This window comes from Pezoporus flaviventris, unplaced genomic scaffold, assembly GCF_033815535.1.
Source record: "Pezoporus flaviventris isolate CSIRO_AGI_PZ_B2104156 unplaced genomic scaffold, CSIRO_AGI_Pfla_v1 ptg000001l, whole genome shotgun sequence".
Taxonomy (NCBI): Eukaryota; Metazoa; Chordata; class Aves; order Psittaciformes; family Psittacidae; genus Pezoporus; species Pezoporus flaviventris.
Window position 1 is genome coordinate 48251609 of NW_026892549.1, and position 14536 is coordinate 48266144.

A 14536-nucleotide genomic window follows, 5' to 3' on the forward strand; every position below is an offset into this window, starting at 1 on the left:
TCAGCACATAGCCAGTCCCCAGCAATGGGATTACTCGTATGCTTCAAGTTTAAACAAGTGTTGAAATGTTTCACTAATTTAGGACCTTGGTGAATGACTTGGTTTAAACTGTTAAAAGTCATGTTGTCACAGGACAGTCATGTTGTGCTTATTGCAAATTAGGGGGCAGAATGTGCTAATCCAGCAAGTTACTGGGCTGTTACTCATCTTTGATGTAGACAATATGTTTTGATTCAGATACAGTACCAAACTATTGGCTTTCAGTTCTTTTACTGTAATATTTATTTAGATGAATGAGGAGCTTTATAAACATAAGAAGAGCTCAATAGAAGACCTGGATTCCTTATAAGGTTCGGGGGGGGGGTGTTTGTTTTTTGTTGTTTTTTTTTTTTTAAAAGCAACAACAAAAAAATTACTGTGCTTTTCTTTATGGTATCAAGCTAAAAACTGTCAAATGAAATGCTGGATTAAGCATACACCTCTTCATTTTCTCTCCTTTTTGCTTTCTTTTTTTCCTTGTTTTTAATTCCCCTCCCATTAGATTAGGATTGCCAAGGTTTGAAAACAAACAAATGTACTGAGGCATGGTTTAGGGCTCATTAAGGACAATGGAAAAGAGTGGGTGACTTGAGTAATCTTTGGATCCAGACCTCACTGTATTAAATCAAGACAGCATGAAAAAGGATGTGAATGAAAGGTTCTAAGAGAGCTGCTCCAAGAAAGTGGAGTTTTGTTCAAGTGATTTGGCATAATTAAATCAACTCACCCATGTGAGAAGGAGGTTTTTCTGGTCAGGCAGAAGGTGCTGGGGTTTCTTGGGGGCTGTGTTTTTAATAGTTTAACCAACTGATTAAATGCAAAGACAGAAGAAGTTGTGGTAAAACAGTATGGCGTGTTCTGCTAGTATGTTTTTAAGGGTCTTTGTTCCGTTTTTCTCTGTAATGTATTAAATTCTGAACTTTTAAAGCTTCTGCTCCAAAAAGAAGCTGTTTCCAGAATATAAAAAAAATGGTTATCCATTCAGTTCTTCAAACAAAACTTCATAGCCTAAATGCTTCAGCTTTGAACATGGGTTTGGACAGCAGGGTCAGGATTGTCCTGAGCAGCTGCTGGTCAGTCACTCTGTGAGTATCAGTCAGTGCTTGCAACAGGCAAAATTGTAGATGATCTTTAAAGTCCCTTCCAATCCAAAGCATTCTGGGATTATATGCCTGTACAGAGCAGTGCTATTAAGTTTTCTTGAGAAAGAGTTAAAAAGCCCATGAATAGGAAATCCTAATTAGGTATTAAGAATTCTTTGGAGTCCAAAAAAGAATGTATCCGTCCTGATAGGCTAAGTAATGATTGATAAATACTATTTTGAGGCATTGATGTTGGTTATTTGTAGAGAAGAAATTCCTGCATGGTTACTATGTGTCTGATATGAAAGATGCCATTACTGTGGTGGTGGATTATCCTAGGAATGCAAGTTAAATGTCTTGATAAAGAAGGACACTTTATGCTGCCGAACAGCTGGTCTGTTCCCAGACTTGGAGCTCTGACCTCAAAACCCATCTTGAATACTAGTGGGCTTCAGAAACACTGGAAAAAAAAACAAAATGAGCATCGTTTTGGGATGATCTGGCAAATTCGTATTTTCATATTTATTTAAAAATATAATTGTACGAAGTACATAAATTCTTATCCAAGAATAAAATGTTAGGAGGGCAGCCTGCTCCCCATTTCTAGTCACCATATTGTTTTGCTCTATTCTCTGGCTTCCTCTTCTAATTCATTGCAAAACTATCCCACGTCTGCGATCTGTTCCTAGCCATTATGCCCACTGTCTGAAAATGAAGAGTGTGACCATCAGGCTAACAAAAGTTCTGGGGTGTGACAGTGTTGTCATGCACTGTGGTGCTGCTTCTTTGGTTTTCACATGGTTAGGATGTGAAGCAGTTTGGAAACCACCAGCTGTCACGTCTGTTCCCGTGTGGTTTTGTTGTTTGAAGTTTTTCTCTTTTACAGATGTTCCTCTCCATAAAATAAAATGTCCCGTTGTGTGAAGTGTCATGCATGTGACAGCTGAGTGTCATGGATCACTGGCCTGTTTCAGGCAGGGGCAGCAGTCTGTAGGCCTGCTTAGTCCTTTAACTCCTACCTCAGTGGCTAAGGCATGCTGGATGCAGGAAACTTATTCTTGAGAAATGTAATCTTTGCTGTTACAAACAGAGCAATGGTAAATGTCATATATTGAGAAACCTGCTGAGTTGCTGTTTTGTGCAATGCTGTTTAAAATAAGCACCGTGGGGCTTTGGTTTTTTTTTTTTTATTTTGGTCAGCATGCTCTAAAACCCACAGACGTTCCCATCTTCTGTCAGTGTTTCTCTTTTTGCAGGAATATGAGAAAATAGAGCATGATTAAACAGAAAAGTACATATGATGGAATGTTTGTTGTATCCATCCATATATTGGGAATTATATTGTGTCAGCAGTCAATAAAGGATTTTTGACCTAAAAGAGTGGAAAAGAATCCAAGACGGATCCACAGTAATTTTGGTGACCTGAAGAGCTCCCTGCATTATATACAGCTCTTACTAGTTAAGTGTCTTCAGTCAATAGATTGACAGTAATTATGCCAGGTTCAGAAGTTGTATATCAAGCATAAAATTAATAGTCCTCTTAGGAGTTAAATCTGGTGAGTGGGGAAAAATATGTTAGAAGATACTTCTCTGATAACTTAGTACTGCTGCAGTTACTAATGTGATATTATCACGAGTTTATAGAATTTCATGCATGTTTGTGATCTAAAATTAGAGTTATTTCTAAGGTGTTTTAATTTTTTTTCATTGAATGGATCCCTTAAGACAGGAGACTGTCCCAAGCTGGTGTCTCTCTTGTAACTAAAAGTCTAGATTCTGTGCAGTTCCAAAGGGTATTATTTTGGGAAATTCAAAACACCTGAATGGGTTAAAAGAATTCATCATCTTGGTCCTTTTGTTCATTTTTCAGAAAACATTGTTTAACCTCAGAATGAAGTGCTTAACCTTAGAGTGAAGTGTATGTGAAATGTTTGTGCATTATAAAAATAGCTAAAAAAATCACAGCCATTGGCAGGACTACTTGGCTTCCAGCTTGATGATTGTTTTGGAGGACTTATTTAATAAATACGTGTAAAAAGAGAAATATATTGCCAGTGCAGCATAAGCAGACAAGCAAATTGCTGGTGTTTTAACAAAGGAGTTTCTGTTGCTCTTCATCCCTCTTAAAAGAAGAGACAGGAAAAGGCTTCAGCAGCCTTACTCTGCAGTGACCTTTATTTCCCTTCACTGGTTACTGCAGTCCCTGAAAAGGGGCAGTGAGACTGTCCTTGAGTGCTGGAAAGCAGGCAAGCAAACACAGTGCAAAACACTGACTCTGTTTATTAATCTATTATGACAAACTATTGAATGCAAGTTCTCAAAATGCGCTGACTGATGAGGCAAAGAGGGAATGTGGAAATGCAAGGGAAGCTATGGAGTGGCTTGCTCTAAGGTCTTTTTCTCATTTAAATTCAGTGGAAATCCCACTGTCATTGAGTTCTTTGTGAATTAAGCTCATAGCTGCTTTGTCGTGTGTGGCATTTTAATAAGGTCAGGCTTAGAAAATTGTTAATTTACTTATTGTCTACTCACCATCGTGTCTTTTCTCTGTTCTAGTAGAATTTGTACAAGCTGTAGCTTAAAGTTTGGGGATTTTTTCTTTTCTCTGAAGGAATGCAGACACTGTTACAGAATAAGCTGTAGGCTCTTCCCCATGCCAGGGACTGCATTCAGCCTTCTCATTTAGAAGAGAGGTTTCCCAATTGATGTTATCAAAACAGACATAACTGGGAAGGGAGAGATGCCTAGCCAACTGGAATGAGGTTGCAGGACTGCTGATCTCCTTATCATGACATAAAATTGTAACACATTTCCTTTTAATGAATGCAAATGGCAGGGTAGGAGCTCTCAGAGCAGGAAACTGATGAGTTCATTCTTTTGCCTCCTTGTTTTCCCCACAAGCTGGAGTTTAAGATAGTTCTCTATTCTTATCCAAGGAAGATGTGCAAACATACGCCATGACCTGATTTCACAATCTTCCTTTCAGTCCAACTGAAAGACTAAACACAGTCACAAAACCATCACCGCTGAAGTATTGATCAGATGCAGCTGAGTGTGCTGGGAATAGTGCTGGTTTGTGTACTTTCAGAGTTTACTTCCAGAAGCTCTGCTGGGGCAGGCTGTTAACAAGCTCTTCCTGATGTCATAGGAGCAGTTTTAATCCCTGATTTTTCTTGGAGTAAGTCCCTAATTGTATTATAAATTAATTCTATCAGTCCTAGCCGTGGCATGAAACCTGAACCAGTTATCTCAACTTTGTGTGTGGTACTTAAGATTGTGACATACCCGTACTAAAGTACAAGCTTATGTTATTTTAGTAGTTATTTCCATCAGGTTATGCATAATAATACTGTTTTAGGATTGATAGACTAGATAGAATCAAAATCCTTCAAATGACCTCACTACATGTCTCTTTTACGTTGGTTTTTTTTTTTGCTACTTTTCTTTATCATGCTCTTAAATCTGTAGTCACTCTTCTGCTGAAGTATTTCAGTGACTTTCCTTCATATGCCTGAAGATCTAATTGAATACTGCAGAAGTTGAGGGGAGAAGAGTCTGTCAAAATGTAGTATCTTGTATTTAGAGAAGCAGAGGAATTCTTTAAACCCTTCCATCCTAGACCTCTGGTCTTGAAATTATTGCACTCTTGCAGTGCCACAGACTCAGGCTTTGTAGCACATAAGCAATCAGTGTGCCGACCCAAATTTCTGATGGAAAGATGATGAAAATGAATACATTAAAACTTGAAAGGAATCTATTGTGAGTACGAAAAGAGTGCAACAGTAGTGAAACATCCTGTCAGTAACATCTATTTGGTTTGAGGAACAAATTTGTCCTTTTATGTTTATTTTATCTAAAAGCATTTCTTTGGGGGCAGAAAATAAAAAACATGCTTCTTTAAATTATATTTACCACAACAGTATCAACATTTCTGAAAGTTCCAGCACTGAAAACTGAAGTTCCTCTTTCTTTTTTTTCTTTCCCCCCTTTATTTGTCTTCCTACTATGTTATCTTGTCTTTCCTGTGCATGTATTTCCCATATACAAAACCACCAGTGTCATTTATCTCATGCATGTGGAGCTGAGACCATAGGTGGTGAAACAGCAAGCTTATTCCAGCTGCATCAGTAAGATGTCATATTACAACTGGAAGACACCTACTTAGCAGTAAAGAATGTTACTTCCAAGTTTTGTACCAGAAAGTATTGAGAGGTTTATTGAAGCTGTGGATCTATTGAGGTGGGGCCTGTTTGTTGTGGTGTCAATAGGTAGCAATATGTTGCTGTATTTGTGAAAGTGAAGATTAGGTTTACTGCAGACGTAAAGGTGCAGGCTTTGATTTAAAGTAGGAGCTCTGGTACTTAAACTTTCCAGATCAAACATGTTCAATGACTAATCATAGCAATACAGTTTTTTTTCTTCTGTATCTGTTTCCATGTTTAACACCTTAACCCAGCTCTGTACTTCTTATGCTTTATTTTTTTAAGTGATTACTGAAGTGTTCAGGAATTAATAAAGCAGCTAATGCTGGGTAGTCTGTCTCTTTCTCACCATGGACTTAAGTCCAACTTAATAGCTGACTCTGAAACATATGAACTTGTTACAGTGACTATTACTGCCTTTACAATACTGAAATTATTTTCTTTAAATTTTAGTGAAGGAAATCTGGCCACAAAGCAAGTCATTTTTCTTCAGAGACCTGTTATGTGGAATTCTGCTGTCCAGACACCAGAGGTGAGTAACATCTTTATGGTATTAATGTAAAAAAATGAGTAATTCACTTAATGGTTAGATGCAGAAACAAGCTAGGCTTCAAAATTAAGGGGAAAAGGTGGCAGAAGAGGGTTTCCCTTGAAACAAGGTCAAAATTGCAGAGGCCTTTGCAGCTTAACTTGTATATTATTTTTTCCTTAGCCATATAGCTCTTAAATTAACCCACAAAGTATGAGCATGCTAAAAACCTGTTTTGTGCAAAGAAACTGCTGTGTCTCAGGTGGATAAGGTTGGCTGTGCTTAACTATTTCTTTAGAAGTCTTCAGGAACTCTTAAATGTTCTGACTGAAATCTGTTTTACATGAAAAGAAAACATTTTCTTTTGACTTCCGAAACCTCTACTTTTCACACTTGTAGAAGAAAACAAGTGTCAAGCTGTGCAAAGGATACTATAATCTGGAGGGTAACAGGATAAAGGGATGTTAGCTGCTGTTGCATGAAAATGTGTGGCAGAAGTAGAGGATTTAAGATTCCTGCAGCTGGACCTTAACAACTCCTTGCCTCTTTTGAGTGAGGCTCCTGTTACAGTGGTTTATAAAAGTGCTTTGGGGATTAAGTAATTGACACTTAACTGTGTTCTACTCAGAATCAAGGTCACAACAGTTGTTGCACCTATATAGTGCTGTAGTAGATCCTACTGTGGCCACAGAAGGATGAGCTACTGGTGGGCTGCTCTTTGTCAAGTCTTCCAACATCCTGTGATGGATTTTAATTCTTGTTATTTCTGTTTTTCAATGGCCATTCAACCCTTCTCTAATCAGCACGCCTTAAGCAGCTGTGAAAATTAAGTATGTTCTCACTCATGTCAAGCACCACAGTAAAACTTTACAAACTGTCATTCACAGTATTGTACATTATTATAAGGCAGTGTTACCCAGTCTCTTTTTCCTCCATCTGTATCAATAGTTTCACGGGTCTCTAAATTTCTTGCATCCATATTTGATCTTTCTCTGTGCTTTCTACCTTCTATCCAGTCTGTTACCGTAACTTTTATTTCCCTCTGCTTAGTGTTTCTAAAGTACACTCTTAACTTCTCTTGTTCTTCTCCAGGCTTTTGCTTTTCTCCAGCCTAACTTCCTTCTCACGGTGTCCCCTGATAATTGTTAACTTCCATGCCTGGAAGAACTGCATTCAGCATGCACAATTAAAGTCCTGTTTTTCTCTCCACTGCCATCTCAATTCCCAGCTAGTTCTTGGACACTATCTATAATTTATTTCTTAATTCAAAAACCTTGAGCTTCTGGGTGTTTTCCACTTCAGTGTTCTGTGTAGTCTCCCTTGCCAATGTCTTAATCTCTTTCATTCATACCCCCTTTTCTCCCAGTTCCTCATATATTTGTTCTTTCCTTCAATTTCCCCCTATGTCCAAGTATCTTCAGCTTTCAAAGCTTCTGATGCCTGCTCTCATGCTTGACTTAGTTGTCTTTACATGCTTTCCTAATACATTCCTGAAAGTATTTTTTTGAGTATAATTTTCATATCAGTATTGTAACTATATAAAAATCTAATTGTGTCAGTCATTATGAAATAATCATCCTTTTCCTGATACTTCCCTACTTTTTTTAATACACTGTATAATAAGGGCATGGACTCCTGATACATATACTCTTTCCTTGGTAAGGCATATTATTTCTACCTATAAGCATCTCTTAAAAGGCAGCATAGCTGCATGCCACGAGTTAGAATGATTGACTGGATTCTGCCCAGAGATGCAATACAAGCCAGCTCTGTGAAAGCATTCAGTCTGAGCAACTGATGAATCTTTGAGATGTGGTTTAAATTAAAAATAGGAAGCATTATGCTCACAGTTTAAATTCTATCACCCAGTTGTGCGTTGATCAGCAACTTCAGTTTATACAAATAAAATGGTGTGGTTTGTAGTTACTGTTTTACTTTGTTGTAATGAGAAGCCTTCGACTTAAGCATTAGCATACTGAAAGTAAACAAGAAATAGCTGATCTGTAGCCGTTTACATCAGGATTACTGTGTTTAAAGACTGAAAAAACTTAGTATCTAAATGTACCAGTACCAGTGATTATTTTACTTTTCCACCAGGAAATTTCAGTGTGCCGAGGTTATTTTAACATGGGATAAATAGGTGGTGCATGCTGAAGCTGAAACGTTCAGCAGAGTAACATTTTCCTTCTGTTTTTCCTGTTACATTGGTTTTCCCCTCAATTTTTGTCTTTTTACTTCATTGCTTTTTTACCAAAATGTCTGAATTGGCAAACAATTTAAATTCATAGATTTGTTATTAATACCTAACTAGTACAGGATGTTGTGCTAGCTCTCCAGTGAATAAATAGATTTCAGGTGCAGAACAGCTACTGAAATCTGAAAGCATTAACTTTCGCTCTGGAAACTTTAATATACTTATTGCAGATGTCTCTGGACATGGATAGACTATCTATATCTATATGACTTTATCAAACCCTTGCAAGCGTTTTAGTAAAAAACATTTAATTATTGTGAGTCTGTATTGCTGGGCATTGTTGGTTTTTTAATCACTGGATCGAAGTTATCATTTCCATTTCGAAAGGAAATTCTGCTTCAGTAAGAATTGGGGAGAAAAACCCTATTACTTGGGCTCTTATTCCCACAGGGTCTCTTTTCTGAGGAGGGTATGTTTTATGTCCTCACAGCTCATCGCTCTACGCTGTATATTGATGGGATAGTGCATTATGACCTGGCTTCTGATTTATGTAATGGTTTAAAGGCTTCTTGGATTAGGAGCTGTACTGCCTCAGTGGGCTCTTTGTTTATCACAGACCATTTGCTTTTCTACAAGAATAGTTCAGAGGAGGAGGTCTAAGATAGAAACATGCAGTGCTTGAGGTTATTTTTTTTTTTCTTTTTTTTTTCATTTATTTCCCTTCAGCAGAATTCTCCATCCTCTTACTGTGGCATCCAGGCAAAGCTTATTTCCTTCTGTTTCTCCTGAGGCAACGTTATTTCCCCTTAGTGTAATTTCCCAATGTCTCCTGTAACAGCTTCCCTAAATACATTTCCGTTAGCCACAAGGACCATTGTTTTTACTGTTTCAAAAGGGTTTTGGAAAAAAAATAGCAATGTATAGAAGGGAGGCACAGAAATTGCCAGAGCATGGCAAAAACATTTGTGGGCTGGTTTTCTTTTTAAAGGCTTTGTATTTGTGTATATTCCCCTATGAGAGTGCTTGTGTCCTGCGTGCTGAGGCTGGATTCCTTCTCACTTAGGTGTCCTCCTCCTCTGGACAGGGCTGTGTGCCCTGGCGAAGCGCCTCCTGGTTTAGTAGTGCTTGTGCTGACAGCAAGGCTCCAGGCAAATGGCCAGGGCACTTCTGCCTTGCTGACCATGCTCTTCTGCTGTGACTCAAGGCACTGACATTGCCTCTGGAGATGCTGCATCATCACTGATCTGAGTGCCATGGGTAGCTCCTGGTGCTAAAATGAAATAAAGCTTTTATTTATGTGATGCCTCAGAGGACCCTTAGCACAGTCTGATAGGTCTGTTTGCATAATTCACAACCTGCTTTCTTTGACTTTGGCAGCCATCACTTCCAAGAAGCGTGTCAGGAGATCCCTGTACTAATGTCAAGCTGTATTTACACCAAGTTCTTCACAGAATCATATCATGGTTTGGGTTGGAAGGGACCCTAAAGATTTTTTTTCTCCAGAGTTCATAGTTGGAAACAGTGTTAAATGCTTCCTTATGTTAAAATACCTCCAAGTGAGCTAACATTAAACATCCTCTTGTATTTCAGAAGAAATCCTTAAGACAAGTTATTGGGGAGGAAAGAGGCAAAGTCTCTAGCAGAAGTGTTGGATTAGATACAGCTACTTCTCGCCCTGTAGAAACTGGACAAGCACCCGATGAGTTTCACTTATCTCCTTCTAAGCAGTGTTGGATCAAGGAGGGATCCTCCCAGTATGGAGGCTTTCCAGGGTTCAGTAGCAGTGATGGAGTATTGAGGGAACTGGATGATGGACAATTTGACCAGGAAGATGGAGTCACTCAGGTCACGTGCATGTGATAAGTAACTGCATCAGATGGACATGTACATAATTCACACAAATGTGTCTGATGTTTTCTTTGGTTGGTTTTTTTCTAAGTCATACTACTTTAAATGCATTGGTATAACCTTTTCCCAGATTCATTTTGTATTTTGTCTGTTTCTTCACTGTGTTAATCCTACTGTAGAATTACTTCTACTGCAAAATAATTTGGTTTTCTGTCTCTCTTTAATAGAAGAATTACATGACTGGGTGCTCTGCTAACTTGTTAATGCTTTTGACAAGCAAGGAAGCAAATGCTGCAAAACAGTGACAGTTTGAACTGTGTGAGTGAGAAAGGAATGAGGATGTTTAGTGTTTTCCACAAGCTGGAAGAATGTTATGTTTTTAAAGGGTGTTGTAAATATTGGTAGGGAAAACGAACTGACTGTTGTTACATTTTAATGTAATTTTCACTTGACTTGCCTTGCATTAATGCAGAAGTCTAGAGAAATGTTGTCTTACACTAGAGTTTTAACAGTTTAAGCTATGTTTGTACAGAAAACATCTGGAGACTGTAGGCAAACACTTGCTCCTGTAGTATAATTTCACCTATGCAGGATTTTAATACATCTAAGCCAAAAGCTATCTGAGCATGTAGCTTGTATAATGATGTGTCAGTAATCTACTCAGTGGAAATCTAGAACCACTCACCCCCTAGAAGATAACTTGCAGTCTACGAAAAAGCAGTTTGAGAAACTCACTAAGAAGCACTGACACCAAGGTGCGTGATGCTGCTGATAATACATAGGAGGAAGAAGTAGGCTAAACTTAACAGGCCATGTTAGATAACAGACTACACAAAAATGCTGCTGTATATATATAAAGTTTCTCAGCTAAGTGTATCTCACACTGGGTAAAGTGTATTCAACTGCATCAAATAGCAGAAAGAATGTTCAAAGGATGAAGTCGCTGTGCTTCCATCCTCACTGTGGGGAGGAGCTGCATGCATGAAAGGAGGTTAACACTGGCAGGGCTTTGTGGGGAGACATGAACAGGAAGTATTTTAATGCTGCTGTCTTGAAAGTACGTCTTACAGTGGAGAAGATGAATAAAATGCATCTCCAGGTGGTAAATGTGACTGTAACTAAAAACTGTGCTTTTTTTTCAGGCAGTTTTAGAAGCAAAAACTATAAATGCTTATCACAGTGAAGCCAATGCAAAATAATGCGGTGAAAATGAGAACTGGAACAACACTGAGCAGATGTATTCACAACACTCCTCTCTGTGGGCAGTACAGCTCTTGCATTACTCAGGGATTCTGATACCTGTCCATGTGTGCCATACTGTGATCACTGAGAGGAGTGTTGTGGATGCGTTAACTGCAGCACCCTGCTGGGGTGACATCCACCAGCTGCTCTGGGAATCTCCCTTTCCCGGGGTAGATGGGTGGGGTAAATACATCCCAGTGGGTAAATACATGTCTGGAGTCAGCGGTGCTCCTGTCACTACAAGCACCCCAGGAGATGGCCAGGATGGGGGAAGTCAGATTGGAATAGTCCAAGTTAAAGCTTTAATAGTATATCAAAGAAATTACCTTTTATAAAGCAGTATCCCTGCTCAGGGTGGCTGGGTAGTGAATCCTAAAACTGAACTGCAGCTATTTAAATGATACAATGTATAAAGTAATAAACTGAGTGCAGTTAATCTTCCTACAATATATTCATTGGATAAAAAGATTAATTGAATCTTTAACTGAGATCTTTTCACATCAGCTGTTGAGAATGCAAAACAAATCAAATTAGTACCTTTTAATTAATGGGATGCCCACAAGGGAGATTCTGGTTTGGAACAAGGGTAGAAATTGAGTATGCGCTGGATGTCCACAGGTACACTCTAGAATATCCCCACTTTTAGCCAAGAAGGTTTTTGTTCTTGAAATGACATAAAGCCACGTTCCTTTTCAGTAGCCAACAGTTTTAACTGCGCTTTAGTCCTCACTCTTGAGTCTCACAGGTGTTGACAGTGCTGCAAACCTCTGAATTTCTTTATAGTATTTTTAATTCCATGCAAATGCATTGAATTCTCTCCTCTGAACCCACTCATCAATTCCTGTAGTCAAGGACAGCTGGGGTTTTTTAGTGCCATTTGTCTCTCAGTATCTAAAGTTGCCGCTGCTGTAGAAACAGGCATCTGGATTGTTTTCCTAGCTCTGTTGTCTTTCACCTCACAGGACTACATTTAGGCTCTGTATTAGAAAAAAATAAAGGACAGTTCTTCCTCTAGAAAAAACCTCAACCTGACAAGAGCCAAGGTAGGTAACTGTGGAGTGTGAGTGGCATGGAGAGGGTAGCACAGGAATAAATTCCTCAGCAGTCTTTTTTTGCAACAAGAACTCAAGGGAATCATGGGAACGGTAAGTAGCAGGTTTGAAACAAATCATGGTATCACTTCAGCTGACTGTAGAACTCCTGGCTGCAGCACACTGTGTATGAAACTGCATGGATTTAAAAGGGGACTGAAAAATCCCTAAAAGGGAAAACATCCCCCTGTTCTCTCTGAGCCACTGAGCCAGGAACTCTTGGGACACTGTGAAAGCTGCTCTAGCTGAGTGCATGTTCATCCTGTCCTCCAGATTACTGTAAGCACCAGTGCTTCATCCCTGGTGGGCATGTAGCTGAGAGCAGGGTCCCGCTGGCAAGGCTTGCTTTCAGAATCAGGGAGCTCGTGCTGGGTGCGCTCAGCCTGTACGAAGGGTATGCAAGGATTAGCTGACTTTACGCACCGGTTGAAGAGCACAGAACAAACCACCCGTGTTCCTTCAGCATGGATGCTGAAACAGAAATAATTGAAAATGCTTGAAAATTTTCCATTTAGTAAGATTCTGAAGGCCAACTGTGTCTTAGCCAGAAGGGTGAAGAGGGCAGGGTACGTTTTGGGTGTATGGTGTTACAACTAAAGCTGCTTGTTTGGTCACCTGGTCTTACAGCAACTAGGGCATTAAGGTGTGCCTTTATTAGTGTTGTGACCAGCACCAGCCATTAATTAAACACAGCTTGTCAATCAGAACAGCTGTCACTATAAGTCTGGCAAATGGAGTTTTTGTATGTTCCTATTTATAGAGAGATATATGTATGCACACACGCTGTTCAGTTTTAATTTTACCAGAATGTGTTTTCCATGCTCATCTTTTTACTGAAAGAACTGCAAATCAAACTTAAAGCACAGCCGCAAAAAACAAAGTACGCTTATTTCTTCAGTAACAGGGCTTCAGTTAGGAGCCTGTGTGCCTGAAATGTAATGGAAAAGTCCCTTACCTGTTATGTGACAACAGCTATTAGAAGAACAGAGATACAGGCAACTGTTCATGAACCCCTGCAAAAGTCTGTTTATACTTTAAATTGTTTGGAGAGGAAATACTTTTCTAGTGTTTACAAGCAGGAAGAAACTGTCCACTGATACTGTGCCCTGCTCCTGATTGTCAGAACAGTTTATGTTCCTGGTCAGCTGCAATAAACTGCTGCTTAACCTCAGTGTTTCTGGTCTGTAGAATACTGGTTTTTGTTTGTAATGCGAAGATCTGGCCTATAGTTCTGATAGGAAGCTTCTCGCCATTAAAAGCACTTACTAAATCAGCTGCCAGTTTCTTCATTACGTTTGCCTCGTGCTGACAAGACCCTAAACGTGTTAGATCGATGTATGCCTTTCCTCAAGCTAAAGCTCCTTTTTTGCAGTTTCGACTATAGCTCCGTGCAGCTCCCAAAGCACAGCCATCTATTGAAAGCTGATCTGCCTTGTTCTTAATATGTTAATCTTCTGAAGGTAGAATGGCCAGGTTGCCGTCTTGACAATTCCCTATGGCTTGATTCTGAGAACAGCATTAGCTAAGATTTACTTTCTGAAGCCAAATTCCTGCATGAGAATTTAGACAACTGGAATGAATATAAGTGAACGTTCTGGACTTCAGGTTAGTGTGATTTGGAAGAGACAAAGTGATTTAGAGGAACTGGTCTGGTGACATGTTCTGATGTGTTTAAGCTGCTAAACTTTAACAACCTCCAATATAACTGAAATAAGGAAAGTAGCAAAATCACTGTAACTGCCTTCTTGCAAGCTGTGTTAAACCAAACATCAGGAAAAACCTCAGTGACTAAGGAGAAAGCTTGTTGCAAGTTATGCTTTGCTTGCGATGCTCCCTTGCATCTGTGACATGCCGTCATACTGTGCTTATTGGGGCATCCAGAAGGTCCTCTTTGAGATCTTCCCTGTTAATTATAGAACCATCATTTTGTGATTTGAGAGGTATAAATTTGAGCTCTGACTTCAGGATGCCGATGAGTATTACATATCTCTACTTTCGAAAGAAGAAATAAGACTTCACTCCAGCTTATCCTGTAGCAGAGATGGGAAACCACCAGCCTTTCTCCTGGAAGCACTCTGCTGCTTGTGTTCTTGGACGACATGAAGAACGAGAATAACTTGCCAAAATATAGCAGTATAGATAAAGAAACAGTTTAATTTTATCCTTTTTTTTTTTTTTTTTACAATATAATTCAAAGACAGTCTCAGTTCCCCTATTATGTAGAGTCTAAATTAAGTCTGTTAATATTTATTAGACAAATCAATGGTTTGCTTAGGCTAACTGAAGTTCTATGGTACCGTCAGGCACAT

General features: G+C 39.1%; 1 protein-coding gene across 3 annotated transcripts in view; it reads left to right on the forward strand.

Annotated features, from left to right (window-relative positions):
* The window catches only part of RFTN2 (raftlin family member 2), a 28851-nt gene extending 18914 nt beyond the window's left edge, over window positions 1–9937 (forward strand). For 2 of the 3 annotated variants that reach the window (XM_061456767.1, XM_061456758.1), the window contains exons 9-10: window positions 5777–5855; window positions 9637–9937. In XM_061456767.1, the coding sequence (XP_061312751.1) occupies window positions 5777–5855; window positions 9637–9906 (349 nt within the window). In that variant the 3' untranslated portion in view covers window positions 9907–9937. The remainder of the gene's footprint in view (window positions 1–5776; window positions 5856–9636) is intronic. The other variant, XM_061456776.1, reaches the window with a different exon arrangement.
* Window positions 9938–14536: the final 4599 nt, after the last annotated feature.